Raw genomic sequence first — 15844 nt, forward strand, 5'->3', positions numbered from 1 at the left:
CCATTCTTGCAAACTTTAAACAGTTAATTACAGAATGAAGTGAATAGTACATCTTGCACACCAGACACACAGATAATGTCCAGTGGCTGCACAGCATCTATTTGGCCAATGTGAGCTATTAATCAAGAATTCACCTTGACTCCGGTCCACCCGTGTTTTCTTTATCACTGCTGCTCTCTCTCAAGGATCCTGTTGTGATCCTAGCAGCACTCCCATGTTACTCTGCGTCCGTGGGGAATCCTTGTATATTTATAATGCATATCACTGTGGTTTTGCCCCGATTCCTCTGTGTAATCAGATTGGTTTATGTGCTCTACCCTGATTGCTGCAAAGGTGGATTCCTTACCCCCGAGCAGCTGTTGATTGATTGGAACTCTAAAGGATGTGTGGAGCATCTTGTGATAGATTAGGTTACATTCTCGGGGGGGAGGCTTTTACATAGCCCGTGGTCAGTGCTACTGCTGCTCTGTAGCTCGTGTTTCCCATGTTTGCTCAGCAGGGTCCTGACCCCTTCCACAACTCGTCAAACCTTTTCTGTTCCTAAACATCACCTTGTCACAACTTGTCTAGAAAAATATGGAACAAACCTACTTGTCAGTTTTTAAGTATCCCATTCTTAAAATGCTGCTAAAAAATTAAGTTATTTCCCAAAGTGGGTTTCAAGTCCCTTGACAGCTCTCCATTGTATTTCTGTGTTGTTCAAAAGTATTGTTTTTTTCCCCCTGTCAGACTGTTATCTGATCAGAGAATTCAGTTAATGTGTCTGTGTTTTAGCAACAGACAAATGTTGTTGTTACTACAAGGAAACAGAGGCTACGCTTTTCTCTCCCAACAGTTGATTGTTTCTAGGTTTTTAATTAATAAAAGCATATTATAGTTTGTTGTGGTAAAGGCGTCGTAATCAGGACTCCTTCTGCCTCTGTGCCCTGTGATGTGCTGTGTTTGCTCCCTGTGTAATCAGGCAGAGGATGTGAGAGGACAAGGCAGTGGATGACTTCCAAACATCGCAGGCATCTGTCGCTTTGACACGTCTGCTGTGAGAATCTGTCAGGCTGCTGTGTGCTGACCTTGCTGCTCATACAAAGTTGTACACGCAGAGCTAATTGCTCTCACACTGAACCTGTCTTCGTACCACACTCACACATACACACGCTCATGAATACAAAACGTATTTTATGTACATTTTGCAGTATGAATTATTATAATAAAGATGGACCTTTAAGCAAGTATCGATGTACAAGCATCCTGAGACCCGGAGACTCAAGACATTTGAAATAACAATAAAATTAAAATCACAATATCACTTGTAGATTATCATGCTCCTTCGACTTAATAGACTAAAGTAGTTTCAGGTGACCTATACTATTACTTCTGCCAGGGAAGTAAGGGTTATTCGTTTGTTGGATGGTTTGTTTGTTTGATTGTCAGCAGGATTAAACTAAATCTACTCGATGTGTTTCCATGTAGGCCAGGAAAGAACCCATTACATTTGGCACATATCCAGACAAAGGGACGGATCCAGGGCAGTGTTTTTCCCCAATATCTCAGGGAATAATTCATCGAAAAAAATCTGGCATATTTTCTACTACTTACTACTTTGGGGCTCTTTTTGCATTGTTATGCCTTTATTTGCGAGGGACAGTAAAGATTGTGGGGGCATGACCTGCAGCAAAATGCCATCCAGATATTCGCTGCTCAGGGCATTCACACACATGTGTGATGCACTCCCAACCACTTGGCTTTTGTGTTGCTGCAGGACTAAAGTTCTACCATTGATTAGTTTATTTCCAGGCACTATTTGGGCCATGTGATCAGTATGTGTCCTGCTGCATGCTTGTTGTCTTTAAGCATAATGATTTTCAGTTTTATTGATTTAAATATTATTGACTGTGGATTTTATTTCCACTGCTAGTAGCCAAACCACAGGAGTAAATGGCTGTATTGGCTTGAGCCCAGCTTAGATTTACACTGGGCAAGTGAACAGTATTCTCCCTGATGGGCACACACATGCATGCATGCCGCTGTGGAAGGAATCATGGATTCCCCCAGCCTGGAGCAGCCTGTGGTGCATGGTAGACCCATCAAACCTCTCATCTCCGGCACCGGGCTCCACGCTTTCAAAACACAATCTCATTTGCATTTTGATTCACGTGTGGTGATCCACTGTTTATCCCCCGTGTGAACATGTGACCTCGATCCAGTGATATATTTTAAACAAGTCTTTGCATATGAGATGCATACGACATGTGAGTAGTACTGCGAGCTCATTCAGATTGGTTTTGCTCGTGAGTGCCTGTGATCTGCAAATGAAGTAATAGCAGGCTTGGAAGTGTTTAGCGCCCCCATGGCTGAGCCCCATCTCTGTCTTCTGGCACGTGGTGAGGCTGAATTAAAGACGACGAACACAAACTATTCACTCAGCCCTCCTCCCCGCATCAACACTGTTAATTATGCTCTCTCGCATCCCTTCTATTTAAATCCTCAACTGAAGGGAACTGCTTCATCTCAGCACACAAACACTTCAGTACATGCGTGTGCCAGCCCCATGCTGAGCTGGAAGAATTTGTTTTGTATCAGGTAGGTTCACTGCTTTTCAGATATTAAAGGGGGGATATTTACCTTTTGTTGGGAGAACAGAGGAAATGGAGTGTCCATATAAACACATCTTTGCCCCAGTCCACACAGTCCTGTTAAACAAGGCACACTGCTGGGTAAAACTCGCATTTCACCGGTGGCTTGGTTGCTCGGGTCAAGTTTGTCAAACACAAGTAATGCCTGAAATGTTTACTATGGAGTAACAAGTGGAAATATTTAAATATAATGGCAATGAAACCACCGTATCTAAATTCAAATGTGTGACTGCCAAGGCTGGATTATTTTACAAGCGACAGGTAGAACAGTACCTGATATACTTTCCAAAAGTAAGGGGTTCAAGTTTTCTCTCTCCCTAAGTGTCACAGGAAGAAAATCCCATCTAAAAAGTAGATATTTTTCACCTAGAGGAAATGGTGCAGTCAAATGCTAGAAAAACAAACTGTCTGGCAGTGTGCCCGTTTTAAGATGGTTGTCATTTTGTTTTGTGAGTGGAGCAGGATTAAATAGTGTCATATTACATTTCTCAAGTGTCGGTTTTAAGTTGTGCCATCTGATAGCAAATTATGTTTGCCATTTCGGTGAACCTTAGCACTTTGACTTTCCTCATGTGTTTACACCCTGCATGTCCAAAGACACTGATTATTCTTCATTCAATAACAAAGTGGCAAAACCTAAAATGAACCCACATTAGATTACTTTTTTTAGAGAGGCGGTGGACTAGTGGCAGAAACTTGGACTATGGGCAGAAAAGGTCTCTGGTTTGTCTCTGGTTCGACTCCACGGAGAAACAACAAAAAAACGAACCTGGATTGATTTGTCCAAAAATCCAAGAGGATTCTCCCTACCCTGTTTAGTGCCCCTGAGCAAGGCACCTTACTCCCCCAACATCTGCTCTCCGTGTGCCGTACATGGCTGCTCACTGCTCTGTGTGTCCTGCACCAGATGGGTTAAAAGCAGAGGTTCAATTTCCCTACCTGCATGAGTGTGCCTGTGCATGTCTGTGCATGTGTTTGGGACAAATAAATGTATCTTAATCTTAATAACCAGAGACAGACATAAATGAATATATCTAATATACATTTTTCTCAGCTCCAGTTGTCCAGAACTTTTTTAACTAATGATTTTTTTTATGAAATAACTAATTAATAAGTTCAAATATGATCTTAGCTTAGCATACTAGCAGTCGCCTGGATGTCAATTATTACATTGTGGTTGTGCTTATCTAACAATGCAGGTGAGTGTTTGTTGAAGTAGCAGCTGACACCAGTTGAACTTTGGGCTTCATAGCGGTTCTTGGCAAAATTGTGCCACGGTTTGCTGCAATAATCTTTATGGTGCTTCATTTGTCTAGTGCCACTTAGACAAGTGGCACTAGATGACCGGGGATCCTGCTTATAGTCAACCTTTGTTTCTCCCATTTACTGCTGTGACAGTTATCCTTGATTACTGATGATCACGGAAGATCCGTATCTGTGGGGACTGTGGGGGCAGCAAAGTTTATACTAGAGATGAGATATGGCTCTCAAGGATTTATATCTTTGTCACCTTATAAAAAGAATGAAAAGAATAGACTTTGTGGATACAATACACAGCAGTTATCTATTGTTGGGTAACAAGATTGTGATCCCTCAATGGCTTTCCACCTGCAAATGCTGGCACCTGATTTTGCAGGAGGCACGACTGCAGCAGTCTACGCAGTGGCGGTGACTGAATGTTTATTTTTTGAAAATTCAACTCAAATGTGCCCGTTTGGTTATACAAAGAAGAGATGTTGCAGAGACAATCCTGCATTTTGTTGTTGGCAGCCCAGGTTGGACTTTAAAAGCAGACCTCGATTTACATCTCAAAGGTGATTTCCTAGAAAAATTATTCTTAGTTTCACACAGGTACTCCAGAAAGAACATCTCTACAAGCTGCTGGGGGACTGAAGGGCTGTCTCTGATGTCTGCAGAAATAAAAATCAGTTTGGTTTGTTGTACTCAAAAATAGTCACCATCCCAAGAGTTGCTGGTTTTTATTCTTGTGAGCCAAATCAATGAATGTCCTGTTTTCTTGTAGTTTCTATAGAAGTTGGTGTCCTACTTTCATTTGCTATGTGTGTTCAAGTGTTTGTCTCTGCATGTACCTGTCCGTGTGCATCAGGACGTCCCTGCCTGTCTAATGGAGTCCTAGCATTGGAAGGGGATAGGGCAGGGAGAGGGAAAGTGCAGCCCAGAGCAGACTTAAACTCTTAAACCTCAGCCCCTGACTGCTGCAGTTCAGAAGCCAGGCAGCCATCTCATTAGAATGTTTCACATTCCTCTTCAGGCAGCAGCACACTGCTTCCTCCCCATTGGTTTTTACAACACACAACTTTTAAAAGCTGACAATCTTAAATCTCAGCCTCAATAAAGACAAGTCATCTATAACCCCATCATCCAATATGAGGCTCTAAACCAACTCAAGCTCGGCCTCTGTAAATTAACGTAAATATATGGACCATAAAGCTGTGAAATGACTGTGTAGGATGTTGGTGATGGTTTCACAAACCCCAAATCAATCAAGGCTGTAAAAAAAGAAGTTTTCTTTTTGTTTTGACGGGGCAGCTGTTAGATTAAAGTATAAGATGTAGTAATTCGTTTTTTTTTGCTCTGGACAAGCAGACCACCTAAGCTGTTGGCAGTGTAATTACCTTTTTTAAGAAGTAAATGACTCTGGTAGATGGAGAAAGGCCTTCCTTGTCAAGTTGCTAGCCCACCCAGATGATGACATTGGAAATGGGAATGTCTTTACCTAAGCTATGTCAAGTGATTTAAGTGTCTATTTATCCTGCTGTCTCTCCAACATAAAAAAAAAAGCAAAAACCCTTGTCGAGTACTCTGTGGATAAGCGGAGAGGAAGGATCGAGGACACCCTGCTAGAGATAATGGCAATGAATATATTCTAGTGCTCCTTCTGAACTGTCTTCTTGTGCAAGGCAGTGAGTGAAATTCACTTTGCCAGTGGTTAGCTCTGCCCATTACTCACTGAACTGTGCTGCAGTGATAGCTAGAGGCCCAGAGTTGGGGCAGAGCAGCAGCACATCACAAACAATGGTAATGATGAATGTCGATACACTGCCATCGCTTTTTGAAGCGCCTCAACTACACGTGGTGTTCGGATTGCACGTGTAGTCAGATGAGCAATTTGTTGGGTCTGCTCTCACTTTATTGTGTAGTGCGATTTCATCCAGAGCTGATATCATGGGTAAAGTCGATTGCAAGACAAGCTTGTTATTGTTAAGGCATGGTAGACTTACAGAGGCACTTTAAAAAGCCTATGACTTGGACAGTCGGTGTTGCACTTCTCTCAAAGAATCTGCCTGAACATGCCCTAACCCCCAAACACAAATGCTCATCATTTCCTCCGCTGAGGTTGGTGGAATTCCAGGAACTCGGCTCACGCTTGGATGATGCTACTATCGTTTGTCTGCCAGCAGGCCTGTTGTTTCAGTGAAGGTGTCAGGTTCTCAGGTTTGTTCAATCAGACGGGCAGGTTTGTGTTTGGATCTCAGCCACACGTCAGTATCCAGGTTGAGGAAACGTACAGTAAATGGATCAATAACAGTAGGGGAGAGGGAAAGACGGGAGTGGAGTGGAGGAGATGCTTTGTTACCTCCACTGCATCTGTTGTACTTATGGACAGCTATGTTTGGGCTCAATCTCAGTGAAGATACCTCAGTTCACCCCGCTGTCCTCAACACTCCCTCCTTGACAGGAAATTATATCGTGTAGGAGTCTGTGGATTAACTACAAATGCTTGTTTTCTTCTCTGAAGCTGTAATTCTCTATCTGACCTGTGTACAACCCTCTTTCTCATCGTGGAAGGGTTTGACGTTGAACAGTCTCGCTCCAGTTTTTAGTCATTTATTAAGTAGTCTTACTATTTTTCTGTGGGCACAGTGGTCCGTTCTTCTGCTTTGCTGTGTTCATCGTCAGTTTTTCTGTTCTTTTCTTCTCAGTTCTGGTTCAATGTCTCTTCGTCTCGATCAATCCATCTCCACTTGCATTAATTCATCAGATTTTTCTGGCAGGCAAATCAGGCAAGTACACAGCCATAGTGAGGTCTCTTTACCAGGCAATTTTCAAAGACTACAGCGTGTTGGAGTGGGGCCCCAGTCTTGCCCAAACCAGCACAGAGGGACCTTTGTGCCTGCTGCCCAACATCCCAGTCAGCCCTTAGAGCAGGGGAAGATTAGGAGACGGGGAGAGCCAATGGGCTAAATGGTAGGGTGCCTGTTTGAAAGCCAACGGTGTCAGCCAAACAGACCCTTAGTCCCTTTCAAGCACGCAGTAATTACAAGCTTGTAGGGCAATCCATTGGCTCCTTTGTCTCAGCTCTGGAAACACTTGCCCAGTCTACTGGGAAACTTCATTCCCTTTCTGTTTGGAGACCCAGGACGAAGAGTCTTTCAACTCCAGCATGCTGTCCTTTCTCTTTGGGATACCAGTGAGCCAAGCAACTGGGATTGTTCTTAAGGAAACTCTTTTCTTGAGAATGTCTAGCACCCCAAGCTGTGTCTTACATTGATGATTCAGGTCTTGTTCTTTGGGGTTTTCTTTACTTGCTCTGATAATTGTGAGTCAGATTTGAAGAGTCAGCCTCCTGGTTCATGTGTCTGATTCATCAACACTGTTCATCTTTCCTGTTGCTGTCAGCCGTCCAACTTTTTATTTTATGTGTTATGTGTGTGTAAGTGGAGACAAGATCCTAGACAGCCTGCGGACTGAGTCACCTGTAACACACACATGAACACAAGCTTTCAAAGGGATGTGTTACTCTTATCAATCCTTTTTGTCTAGACTCGTTCTTACAACCATAAGAACAAATTAGAGCTCTACGGAGGTGTGTGTCACCGTCCCTTTATCTGCATCACCGGTTTGCTCATCTTTCGACAGGCCTTATGAACAAACTGCGAGGTCAGAGCCCCCATTACAGGGTGTTAACCTAATTTACCCACCAGGCTCAAGCTGTTTTGAAATTCCCCACTGACCTGCGGAAAAAAAGATCAGTTTAATTCTGAAAGGGATAGATGGAATAAGGCAGAATGGGTGAAAAAGAGAATAGAGTCTTTCTCCTAGATTCTCCATGACTGCCTTGCTCACTTTTTCAGCCTGTTTATCCTCGTCACACAGACGTGCGCAAGACATGCTCTCTCAGTCTCAGTGCCACTCTGTTCTTTTTAATCTGACAAAACTCTGAAGCCAGTCGCCTGTCTGCATGTCCATCAGCGAGGAGATTAGAGACCTGTTTTCTGAGACATGTGCATTGCCTCTTTTCGTGTGTTCATCCCTGTGGACACCTTGCAGCGGGAGGGAATAGGGCCCAGCCCTCTTGGAGTGGACGTGCAGTTTATCTTACATTCCCTGACTATTTTCGCTCTTATTCATGTCAGAGAAAGAGGGTGTTAGTAGAGCATGAATTATTATAATTTTTTTGATTAAGAAGTTTTTATTAATCTGCTCCAGAAACCTTATCCGTTGCCATGTCCCATAGAATAGATTCCCATTGATTAAAGAGTGTATAGTGGGAGCCTGCCTCATGTGAAAGATGGAAGATCAAAGTGGAGATATTGTCTTTTGTCTTATTTAAATTTATTTCCCCCGAAAATGTAATAAGATGAACGAAGATTACATAGAACAATGCGGTTGTAACTTGGTGGGCTTTTACATGCTAATCAGTTTAACATGAAGCTGTGACTTCTTGTGTTTGCATTTCATTTTAGGCTCTTTTGTGAGGAATTATGCTCTGCTTAGGTGATTGTCTTACTCTAAAGATGTGAGGCTCCACATGCAATATTTTCGTATTTATTTTTTGTTTCAGAATCCTTATTACTCTACTGCTTGTGTTTTTAAGTGAGAAGAGCAACATTTTAATTGCAAAGCAAGCAGATGAAAGCTTTGGAACACTGTTGAGTTTTTCCAGGATTTTTTTCTGTATGTTTTACTGCAGGATTTTCACTGCTTGTTTTTGCAAAATATTAACAGTAGGGGTTTCTGCTTCATAAGAAGCACAGTTTTAGAGGTTTGCTGTCAGAAAACTGTCTTCCCTGTTTAGAAGGGATGCTTTGCCTCAGGCACTCTGAAAACTGAATCGTCTCCAAAGCCTTGAGAGTTTGCACTTGAATTCCTCTTCTGACTTATAAATAGACTGATATTATCAAACAAATTGTCTCTGGAACATTTGACCCATCTCTCAGTGGACTGCCACTGCATTTTACACTCTTCCTTTTGTTTGATTGACTAACATCCACTTTGATTTAGGGATGGTGGAAAAAATCGATTCAGTTACAAATCGCGATTCTTGTGAATGACGATTTTAAAATCGCCATGCTACCTCCCAAATCGATTTTTTTTAAAACAGATTTATTGGTTTTATATGGGGGGGGGGGGAGTAACCTCACCCTAGAGCATGTTGACCAGCTCTTGTTTTTGCACAAGAATCTAAACATACCCAAGCACTAGCTTTGCATAGACTACATGCAAACAACAGTGAAGCATAGCCTACTTTTAGTTTATTTGCTTAAAAGTAGCCTAAGTGGTATACATTTCTTAATCTGACAGTTTGTGTGCAGTTGACAGGGACTATACAATAATAGGGTACATTTTTATTTATATTCTCTGTTGGCTGCCCGGCAGTCATTAAGTTAATGTTAATATTTGAAATAAAACTTATAAAGCTCTAAGTGAATTTGACAATGTTGTATTTGAAGGTATGATTCAACTGTTTTCCATGGTACAGTATTTAAAAAAAAAAAATAACCAAAAGAAATCGTAATATCGAATCGCAATACTTACAGAATCGCAATACCCACAGAATCGCATTACATATCGTATCGCCACCTAAGTATCGTGATATTATTGTATCGGGAGGTCCCTGCCGATTACTGTCCCTACTTTGATTGCTGTTATTGTCTGAACCAAAGGTGAATGTCCTATTTTCTATTAAGCAGTGTATGAGTCTTTGTCAGTAAAAAGTCAACCCTGATTGTGGGATGCAGTGTAAAGGTGGCTGTGCTGTAGGGCCGTCACAGTGCACTGATTGCTTGTGGCTAATGTGATCAGAGCCACAACCAGGCAGGCCCGACCGAGAGTGGAGCCTTAATCTCCCCCAGTGTCTCACTGCCAAATTGGCCCGATTTGTCAGGCAGAGGATCATCATCCACTTCTCAGATGACTTTCAAAGGGCCCCATTGCTTTTTGATGTGCAGCTTGGGATATGTGATTCCAAAAACTGCAACTCTGCATTACAATTCACTAATGTTGGCTCCTAAAGAGGCACATGAGAGACTTCATACAAATCCGAAGCCAACACTCGGTGACAGAGAGAGGTTTGAGCTGTACAACCAGAAGAGACTGAATACTTATCAATAGATCCATATGATTTTTCTCTACCTCGTATGTAATCTGGGTAATGTCCCCGTAATCTAAGTCTTATATAGCCTTTTTTTCTTTAATGTCCCCTTTGGATAAATTAACTAATTAGGGTGAGGGCATCACTTTCCTCACACTTTCAGAAGAAAAAAAATATTAATTTCTTGAATTTGGCTGTGCTTTCATGTGTCCCCTTGATGCGTATGTTGAAATTGGTTTGAAAAGTAGGCCTCCCTATCTAAATGGAACATGTCACTGACTTTTCACTGGCTTGTAAAAAGCCATCAAAGGAAAAAAAAAAAAGACCACACTCTTTTCTACTTGCTGGTTCATATATAATATATGTGTGTGCGTGTATGACAATTATATATTTATATGTATAATCCTAATTCTACTTTCTACATGTTTATATAAATGTGGGCTCTGATCACAGCTAATACAGTTTCATGTTGTGGATCTTGTTTCAGTTGATTTATTATCTAAGATCTGCTAACAAGCTTTCCCTTAATTTCACTTTTATTCTTGTAAGAAAGTTGTGTGAGTCAGGATGGAAAATGTATGTACTGACTGGTTTTTCTCTTTTTTTCAGGGGTGCGGAACATAAATGCAATGTGGCACTGCTTACACATTTGGGAAAGTAATATGCAAGGTTGAGTATTGAAGAGGTTGGGTCTACCCTGTCACATTTTCTACCCCATCGCTTGTTTATCCTGACAATCAATCTGCCCATGAAGACAGGGAGCAGCTTCCCATCCCAGAGGCAGCCATGTCTACCTGCTAAGTGCCTTTAGCCTTTAGCACTGGTGTCATGACCAGCCTGAAGCACCCACCCATGGAGCGCACTGTTGGGGGTTCCATCCCAGCCACTGATGAGTTTTACACACGCCACCTCCGTATGGTCAATGGAGGGAATGTGCCGACACGCACAGACAATGTCCATGCCACTGTGAGCACAGGAGTGCCTAAAATGGGTGTACGGGCTCGGGTGGCTGACTGGCCCCCAAGAAAAGACATTACAGGGGCTCAGTGGCTCTTAACTGCAGAGCCAGAGAACTCTGTTGTGCCCTCTGGTGGAAAAGTTCACATAAAGTTAGGCTCTGTTATGAGCCCTCAGGACTCATCGATGCTGCGGAACATCCACAATACTTTGAAAAATCGCGCCCAGGCTAACAATTACAGTCCTGAAACGCGTTACCTGGGCCCAGGAGACTACAGAGGTCCTGCATATAGAAACCCAAGACAGAGACGCATTCGTCAGCGAAGCAACAGTGACATGACTATCAGTGAGATGGAAGGCAGTGGGGATAGTGGAGAAGACTGGGGTTCAGCCTTGGGAGCTAAATGGTCCCCTCTTCATCGGGAGTACGGTAGCACCTCCTCAATAGATCAGCATGGAGTATCTGGGGAGAGCTTCTTTGAAATGCTGAAGGGATATCAAGGGGATAAAGTTGACCAGCGTAGCCCTGCTCCAGAGAAACTGGAAGACATGTTGAATGTTGGGTCGAGGCAGACTATCATGGATCTTCCGGAGGAGGTGGACAGCCAGCCTCCTAAAGCCAAGGACAGAGATAAGACCCCGAAAAGACGCACTAAATCAGAGACGGGGGGTGAGTCTATATTTCGCAAACTACGAAATGTGCGGGGTGAGTTGGACTCCCCCAGAGCGGGGTCTGATGTAGAGGACAGCCGGACAGAGGACATGGGGCCCCCTCTAAAGCCCTGGGTGTGTCAGAAAGGATTTTCCCATTATGATGTTCAGAGCACGTTATTTGACCTCAACGAAATTATTCAGCTGCGGCAGACTGCAGGCAAGAGGAAAAACACCACCACTGGGGCCTCTGCTGCTGCTGTGGCCTCAGCTACCTCCACCCTCTCATCCACCCACAGCCTGCCTTACAGCTCCCCGAGTGGCAGCCAGGAAGAGCTCAGCTCTAGGGACAGTCCAAGTCTTGAAGGAGGAGATGAACAGAGCAACGAAATGCTGCTGAGCTGCCCTTGCTTCCGCAACGAGATAGGCGCAGATGGCAATGGAAGGCGCAGATTGGGAGCAGGTGGGATGGGGTATCATGGGCTTGTGGGCGGTGGAACAGGCAACAGTGGCTCAGGGACCTTGTATGGGGAAGGAAACTTGTATGAAACATCTGTAAGCACACACTGCACAAATGCTGGAGTCGCAGTGCTCGAGGGACCAAAGGAGGGCCCCAGCACCCTCAGCGAAAAGGGCAAGCAATATATTGTGGAGCATGTGGACCTAGGAGCCTACTACTATAGGAAGTTCTTTTACCTTAGAGGTGAGATCCATTTAAGTGCTTTCATTACATAGTCATTGACATATGAATGTGTGTTGTGAAAAAGTACTGTTGAAAATCCCCCAACAACTGTCTCTCTGCCATTTGATTCCCTGCCTTATTGCAGAGCACTGGAACTACTTTGGGATAGACGAGATGCTCGGTCCAATGGCAGTGAGCTTGCGTAGGGAGAAACTGGATGAGGACAAAGAGCATGGCCAGCAGTACAACTACCGCCTCATCTACAGAACGAGCGAGGTCAGCCATAATGTCCTATCCTCTTAAATTCTGGATTTTTTGGGGTTCTATATGGGACAAGTTATATTTATATTGTTGGCATAGATCTTTATCCTGTTTACTCATATAGGTGTTTATAGCAATTTATACTTTGCCTGCTATATACTGGCTAGACCAGCTCAAGGTAAAACCACACTCAGTCCTGGTTTCTCATTCTGCAAACAGCCCAGGGCTATTCAGCTGTCTCCAACATCAGCAAAGTGTGAAGAAACTTCAGGAAATACACTCATCTTCAAGCCTGCAAGGCCTGTCAGTGCAATCTTCAACCACTGTGTGGAGAGCTTTACCTCTCTCTGTTTTAGTAGAAATATACTGTCATATCCAGTTGCAAAGTGGGCTTTAAGACCTCTGTGGCTGGCATGATATTTTTGAGTTTTAAGTGTTGGATTAGGGCTAATATAGACATGCACTCCCAAACAGAGGATAAAGCCACCTGCCTGAGGCTGTACGTTGGGAACTGACAAGTGTATGTGATTAAACCCCACTCTTAAGATGAAGTACCTCAGGACTCCTGCCCCCGAGCCTACCTTTCAAATGCAGGGAACACAGGTTCATTGTAAACACAGGCCCAAACACAGCCTCAAGCTTGCCGGGGAGAAAGTCTCCATCCGTTCCAGCTGCTTATGATAGCAGAGTGATTGAGTTCACTCCCATAGCCCTGCACAATGCAGACTCTGTGTATACAGAATGCTTGGAGAAATCCTCCCACCTCTTCTTCTTCAGTGCTTTTTTTCAGTTTACTCTAGGCCTTGTCTCATAATTGTCCCTTTGTTTTATGTTGGCTTGTTTAAGCGTAAAATAAGTGACATTATTTAAAAACCACTGTACCTTGTGTGCTTTTTGTTGGTGTCTGGGCATGCAGGTTTTTGCTATCAGCATGTTACATCTCCAAGACAAAGTTCAAAGCACAGCAAAGATTCCTGACGTGCATTCTTTGTCTTCTCACTCTCATCCTCCTCTCTTCGTTCATTCAGCTGTCAACTCTGCGAGGATCTATCCTTGAGGATGCAGTGCCCCTCACCTCCAAGCATGGGCACCACCCGAGGGCTGCCCATCAAAGAGGTGCTGGAGTATCTTCTCCTGAACTGGACCTCTCCTGCCTCAGACTGGCCCTCAACACACCCAAGGTCACAGAGCAGTTGATGAAACTGGATGAACAAGGGGTAGGAAGAATAGCACAACTTTCCAAAATATAAAAACCAATGTGTTGATTTCACAGAATGACAGCTGGCATCTTAGTTTATCTATACAACAGGAGGATTGAAGTTATGTGATTTCCAGTCCTGAAGAAGTCAGTTAAAGAAGTATCGTTGTGTGTGTTCGCTGCTCCCCAGCTGAGTTTTCAGGTGAAGGTTGGGGTGATGTACTGCAGAGCGGGTCAGAGCACTGAGGAGGAGATGTACAACAATGAGACAGCCGGTCCCCGCCCTGGAAGAGTTTCTCCAACTTCTTGGAGAGAAAGTTCGACTTAAAGCTTCACCAAGTACAGAGCCCAGCTGGACACCAAAAGTAACTCATATACTTTTCTAGAAGACACATGCACAGACATTTCTTCCATTTAAATGAGACATATGATGCTCACATTCAGATCATTTTAATTTGGGTTATTACTTACATGCTCTATGTTCTGAAAACACATAAAGCCCCAGTCGCCTGCGATTGGCCAGCTGGCCCACTCTGTTATGATTGGTGTAGGCACGTGTAGGAAGTGTCAGCCCCACTATACCTGGCTTTGTTAGGGGGGCTTGCAAGACAAGTCACTAGGCTTCCATTATGCAGTTATCTGGAACTGTGTTGTCACATGACCTGTGGGGGATTGGACCTTTACTGTGAACTTTGACAAAATCTTTCTTGCACAAAATATCGATATAACACACTAGAAGAAAGAAAAACAAAAAAGGACGATCTGTCTCCTCTTAGACCCAGGTTGATTTTTCCATTCTGTCCATTCATCTGGGAAAAGTAATGTGACACAAAATCCTCAATTTACAGATTGACACGTGATTAAAACGTTTCAGTGTCATCTCATCCATAATGACATCGACCCAGACACAGTTCACAATTGTCTGGTTGTTTGGGCTGTTATGAAATTGCATCCTGCCCTTCAGAGAAAACACTGAGCACACTAATACACATGTGAGAGATGGATGTCATTATTTGTTCCATGGGTCTCACACTGACTTTTTTCTGCAGCGGATTCCACGGGACTTTACTCCCTGTATACTTCATACAAGGACTACGAGATCATGTTCCATGTGTCCACTCTGCTGCCGCACACACCCAACAACAAACAACAGGTAAAAGTTGGAGCGCCCAGTCTTTTGTGGTATACAATTAGCTTGTGTACGGAAATAGATAAGTAATGTTGTATTGTATAAAGGCATGCATGATGACGTAGGGCTCAGGTGTCAAGTTTGATTCTCATCCAACCCTCTTTCTAAAGAATTCTTAATCGTCTTCCAAGTGCTCTGTACTTGCCCGTCTGTTAATAGAAGCACATGGTCTCATTCTTCTCTAATTAAGACTTTGCTTTTTTTCATTGACTAGTTGCTGAGGAAGCGACACATTGGGAACGACATTGTGACTATTGTGTTCCAGGAGCCCGGTGCTCACCCGTTCACCCCCAAGGCCATTCGATCTCACTTTCAGCACGTCTTCATCATTGTTCGGGTGCACAACCCCTGCTCTGACACCACGTGCTACAGGTGGGTTTTTTGCAACACATTACGAGAGATAACAAAGTAGAATAATAGCTGAACTGAATTTATGAGCAGTGAGCTTGCAGCTGTATGGTCCACAATGGAAACATTTTATTTTCCTGCACATGTATACAAGCTTTTTTATGTGTGGTTGTCCAGACTGGCCAATCACACCAGCCAGCATTGATCTAGTTTTCATTTCTGACTTATCCATTCATTCAGTGTATGAGATCGGGTTGCAAAGGCTGCCGGCTTAGTACAATATTCCAGACATCCCTCTTCCCAGCAATGCTTTCCAGGACTTCCTAGGGGATCGGATGTGTTCCTAGACCAGATAGGAGGTTCTAGGTCTACTCCTGGGTCCTCCTCCCAGCTGGGTGGTGTGCCCAGTAAACCTCCATTGGAAGAGGGATCCTGACAAGATGCCCGAACCACCTCGTCTTCCATTTTTGGATTTGAAGTGATCTCTAAGACTGAGCCCAGCCACTTGTTGGAGAAAACTCAATTCAGCTGCTTGCAACCCACGGTTTTGTCCTTTCGGTCACTATCCAAAGCTCATGATCATGAGGGTCAA

The 15844-nt window shown here is 43.6% G+C and overlaps 1 protein-coding gene across 1 annotated transcript in view; it reads left to right on the forward strand.

Moving 5' to 3' along the window:
• Positions 1-15844, forward strand: part of LOC128450870 (signal-induced proliferation-associated 1-like protein 1) — a 34284-nt gene that overhangs the window by 6282 nt on the left and 12158 nt on the right. The window contains 10 exon segments of the mRNA XM_053434608.1: positions 10576-12277; positions 12402-12532; positions 13546-13602; positions 13604-13646; positions 13649-13734; positions 13906-13989; positions 13991-14042; positions 14045-14080; positions 14765-14868; positions 15119-15276. Of these exon segments, the coding sequence (XP_053290583.1) occupies positions 10795-12277; positions 12402-12532; positions 13546-13602; positions 13604-13646; positions 13649-13734; positions 13906-13989; positions 13991-14042; positions 14045-14080; positions 14765-14868; positions 15119-15276 (2234 nt within the window). The 5' untranslated portion in view covers positions 10576-10794.

The sequence above is a fragment of the Pleuronectes platessa genome, chromosome 11 (genome assembly GCF_947347685.1).
Source record: "Pleuronectes platessa chromosome 11, fPlePla1.1, whole genome shotgun sequence".
Lineage (NCBI taxonomy): Eukaryota > Metazoa > Chordata > Actinopteri > Pleuronectiformes > Pleuronectidae > Pleuronectes > Pleuronectes platessa.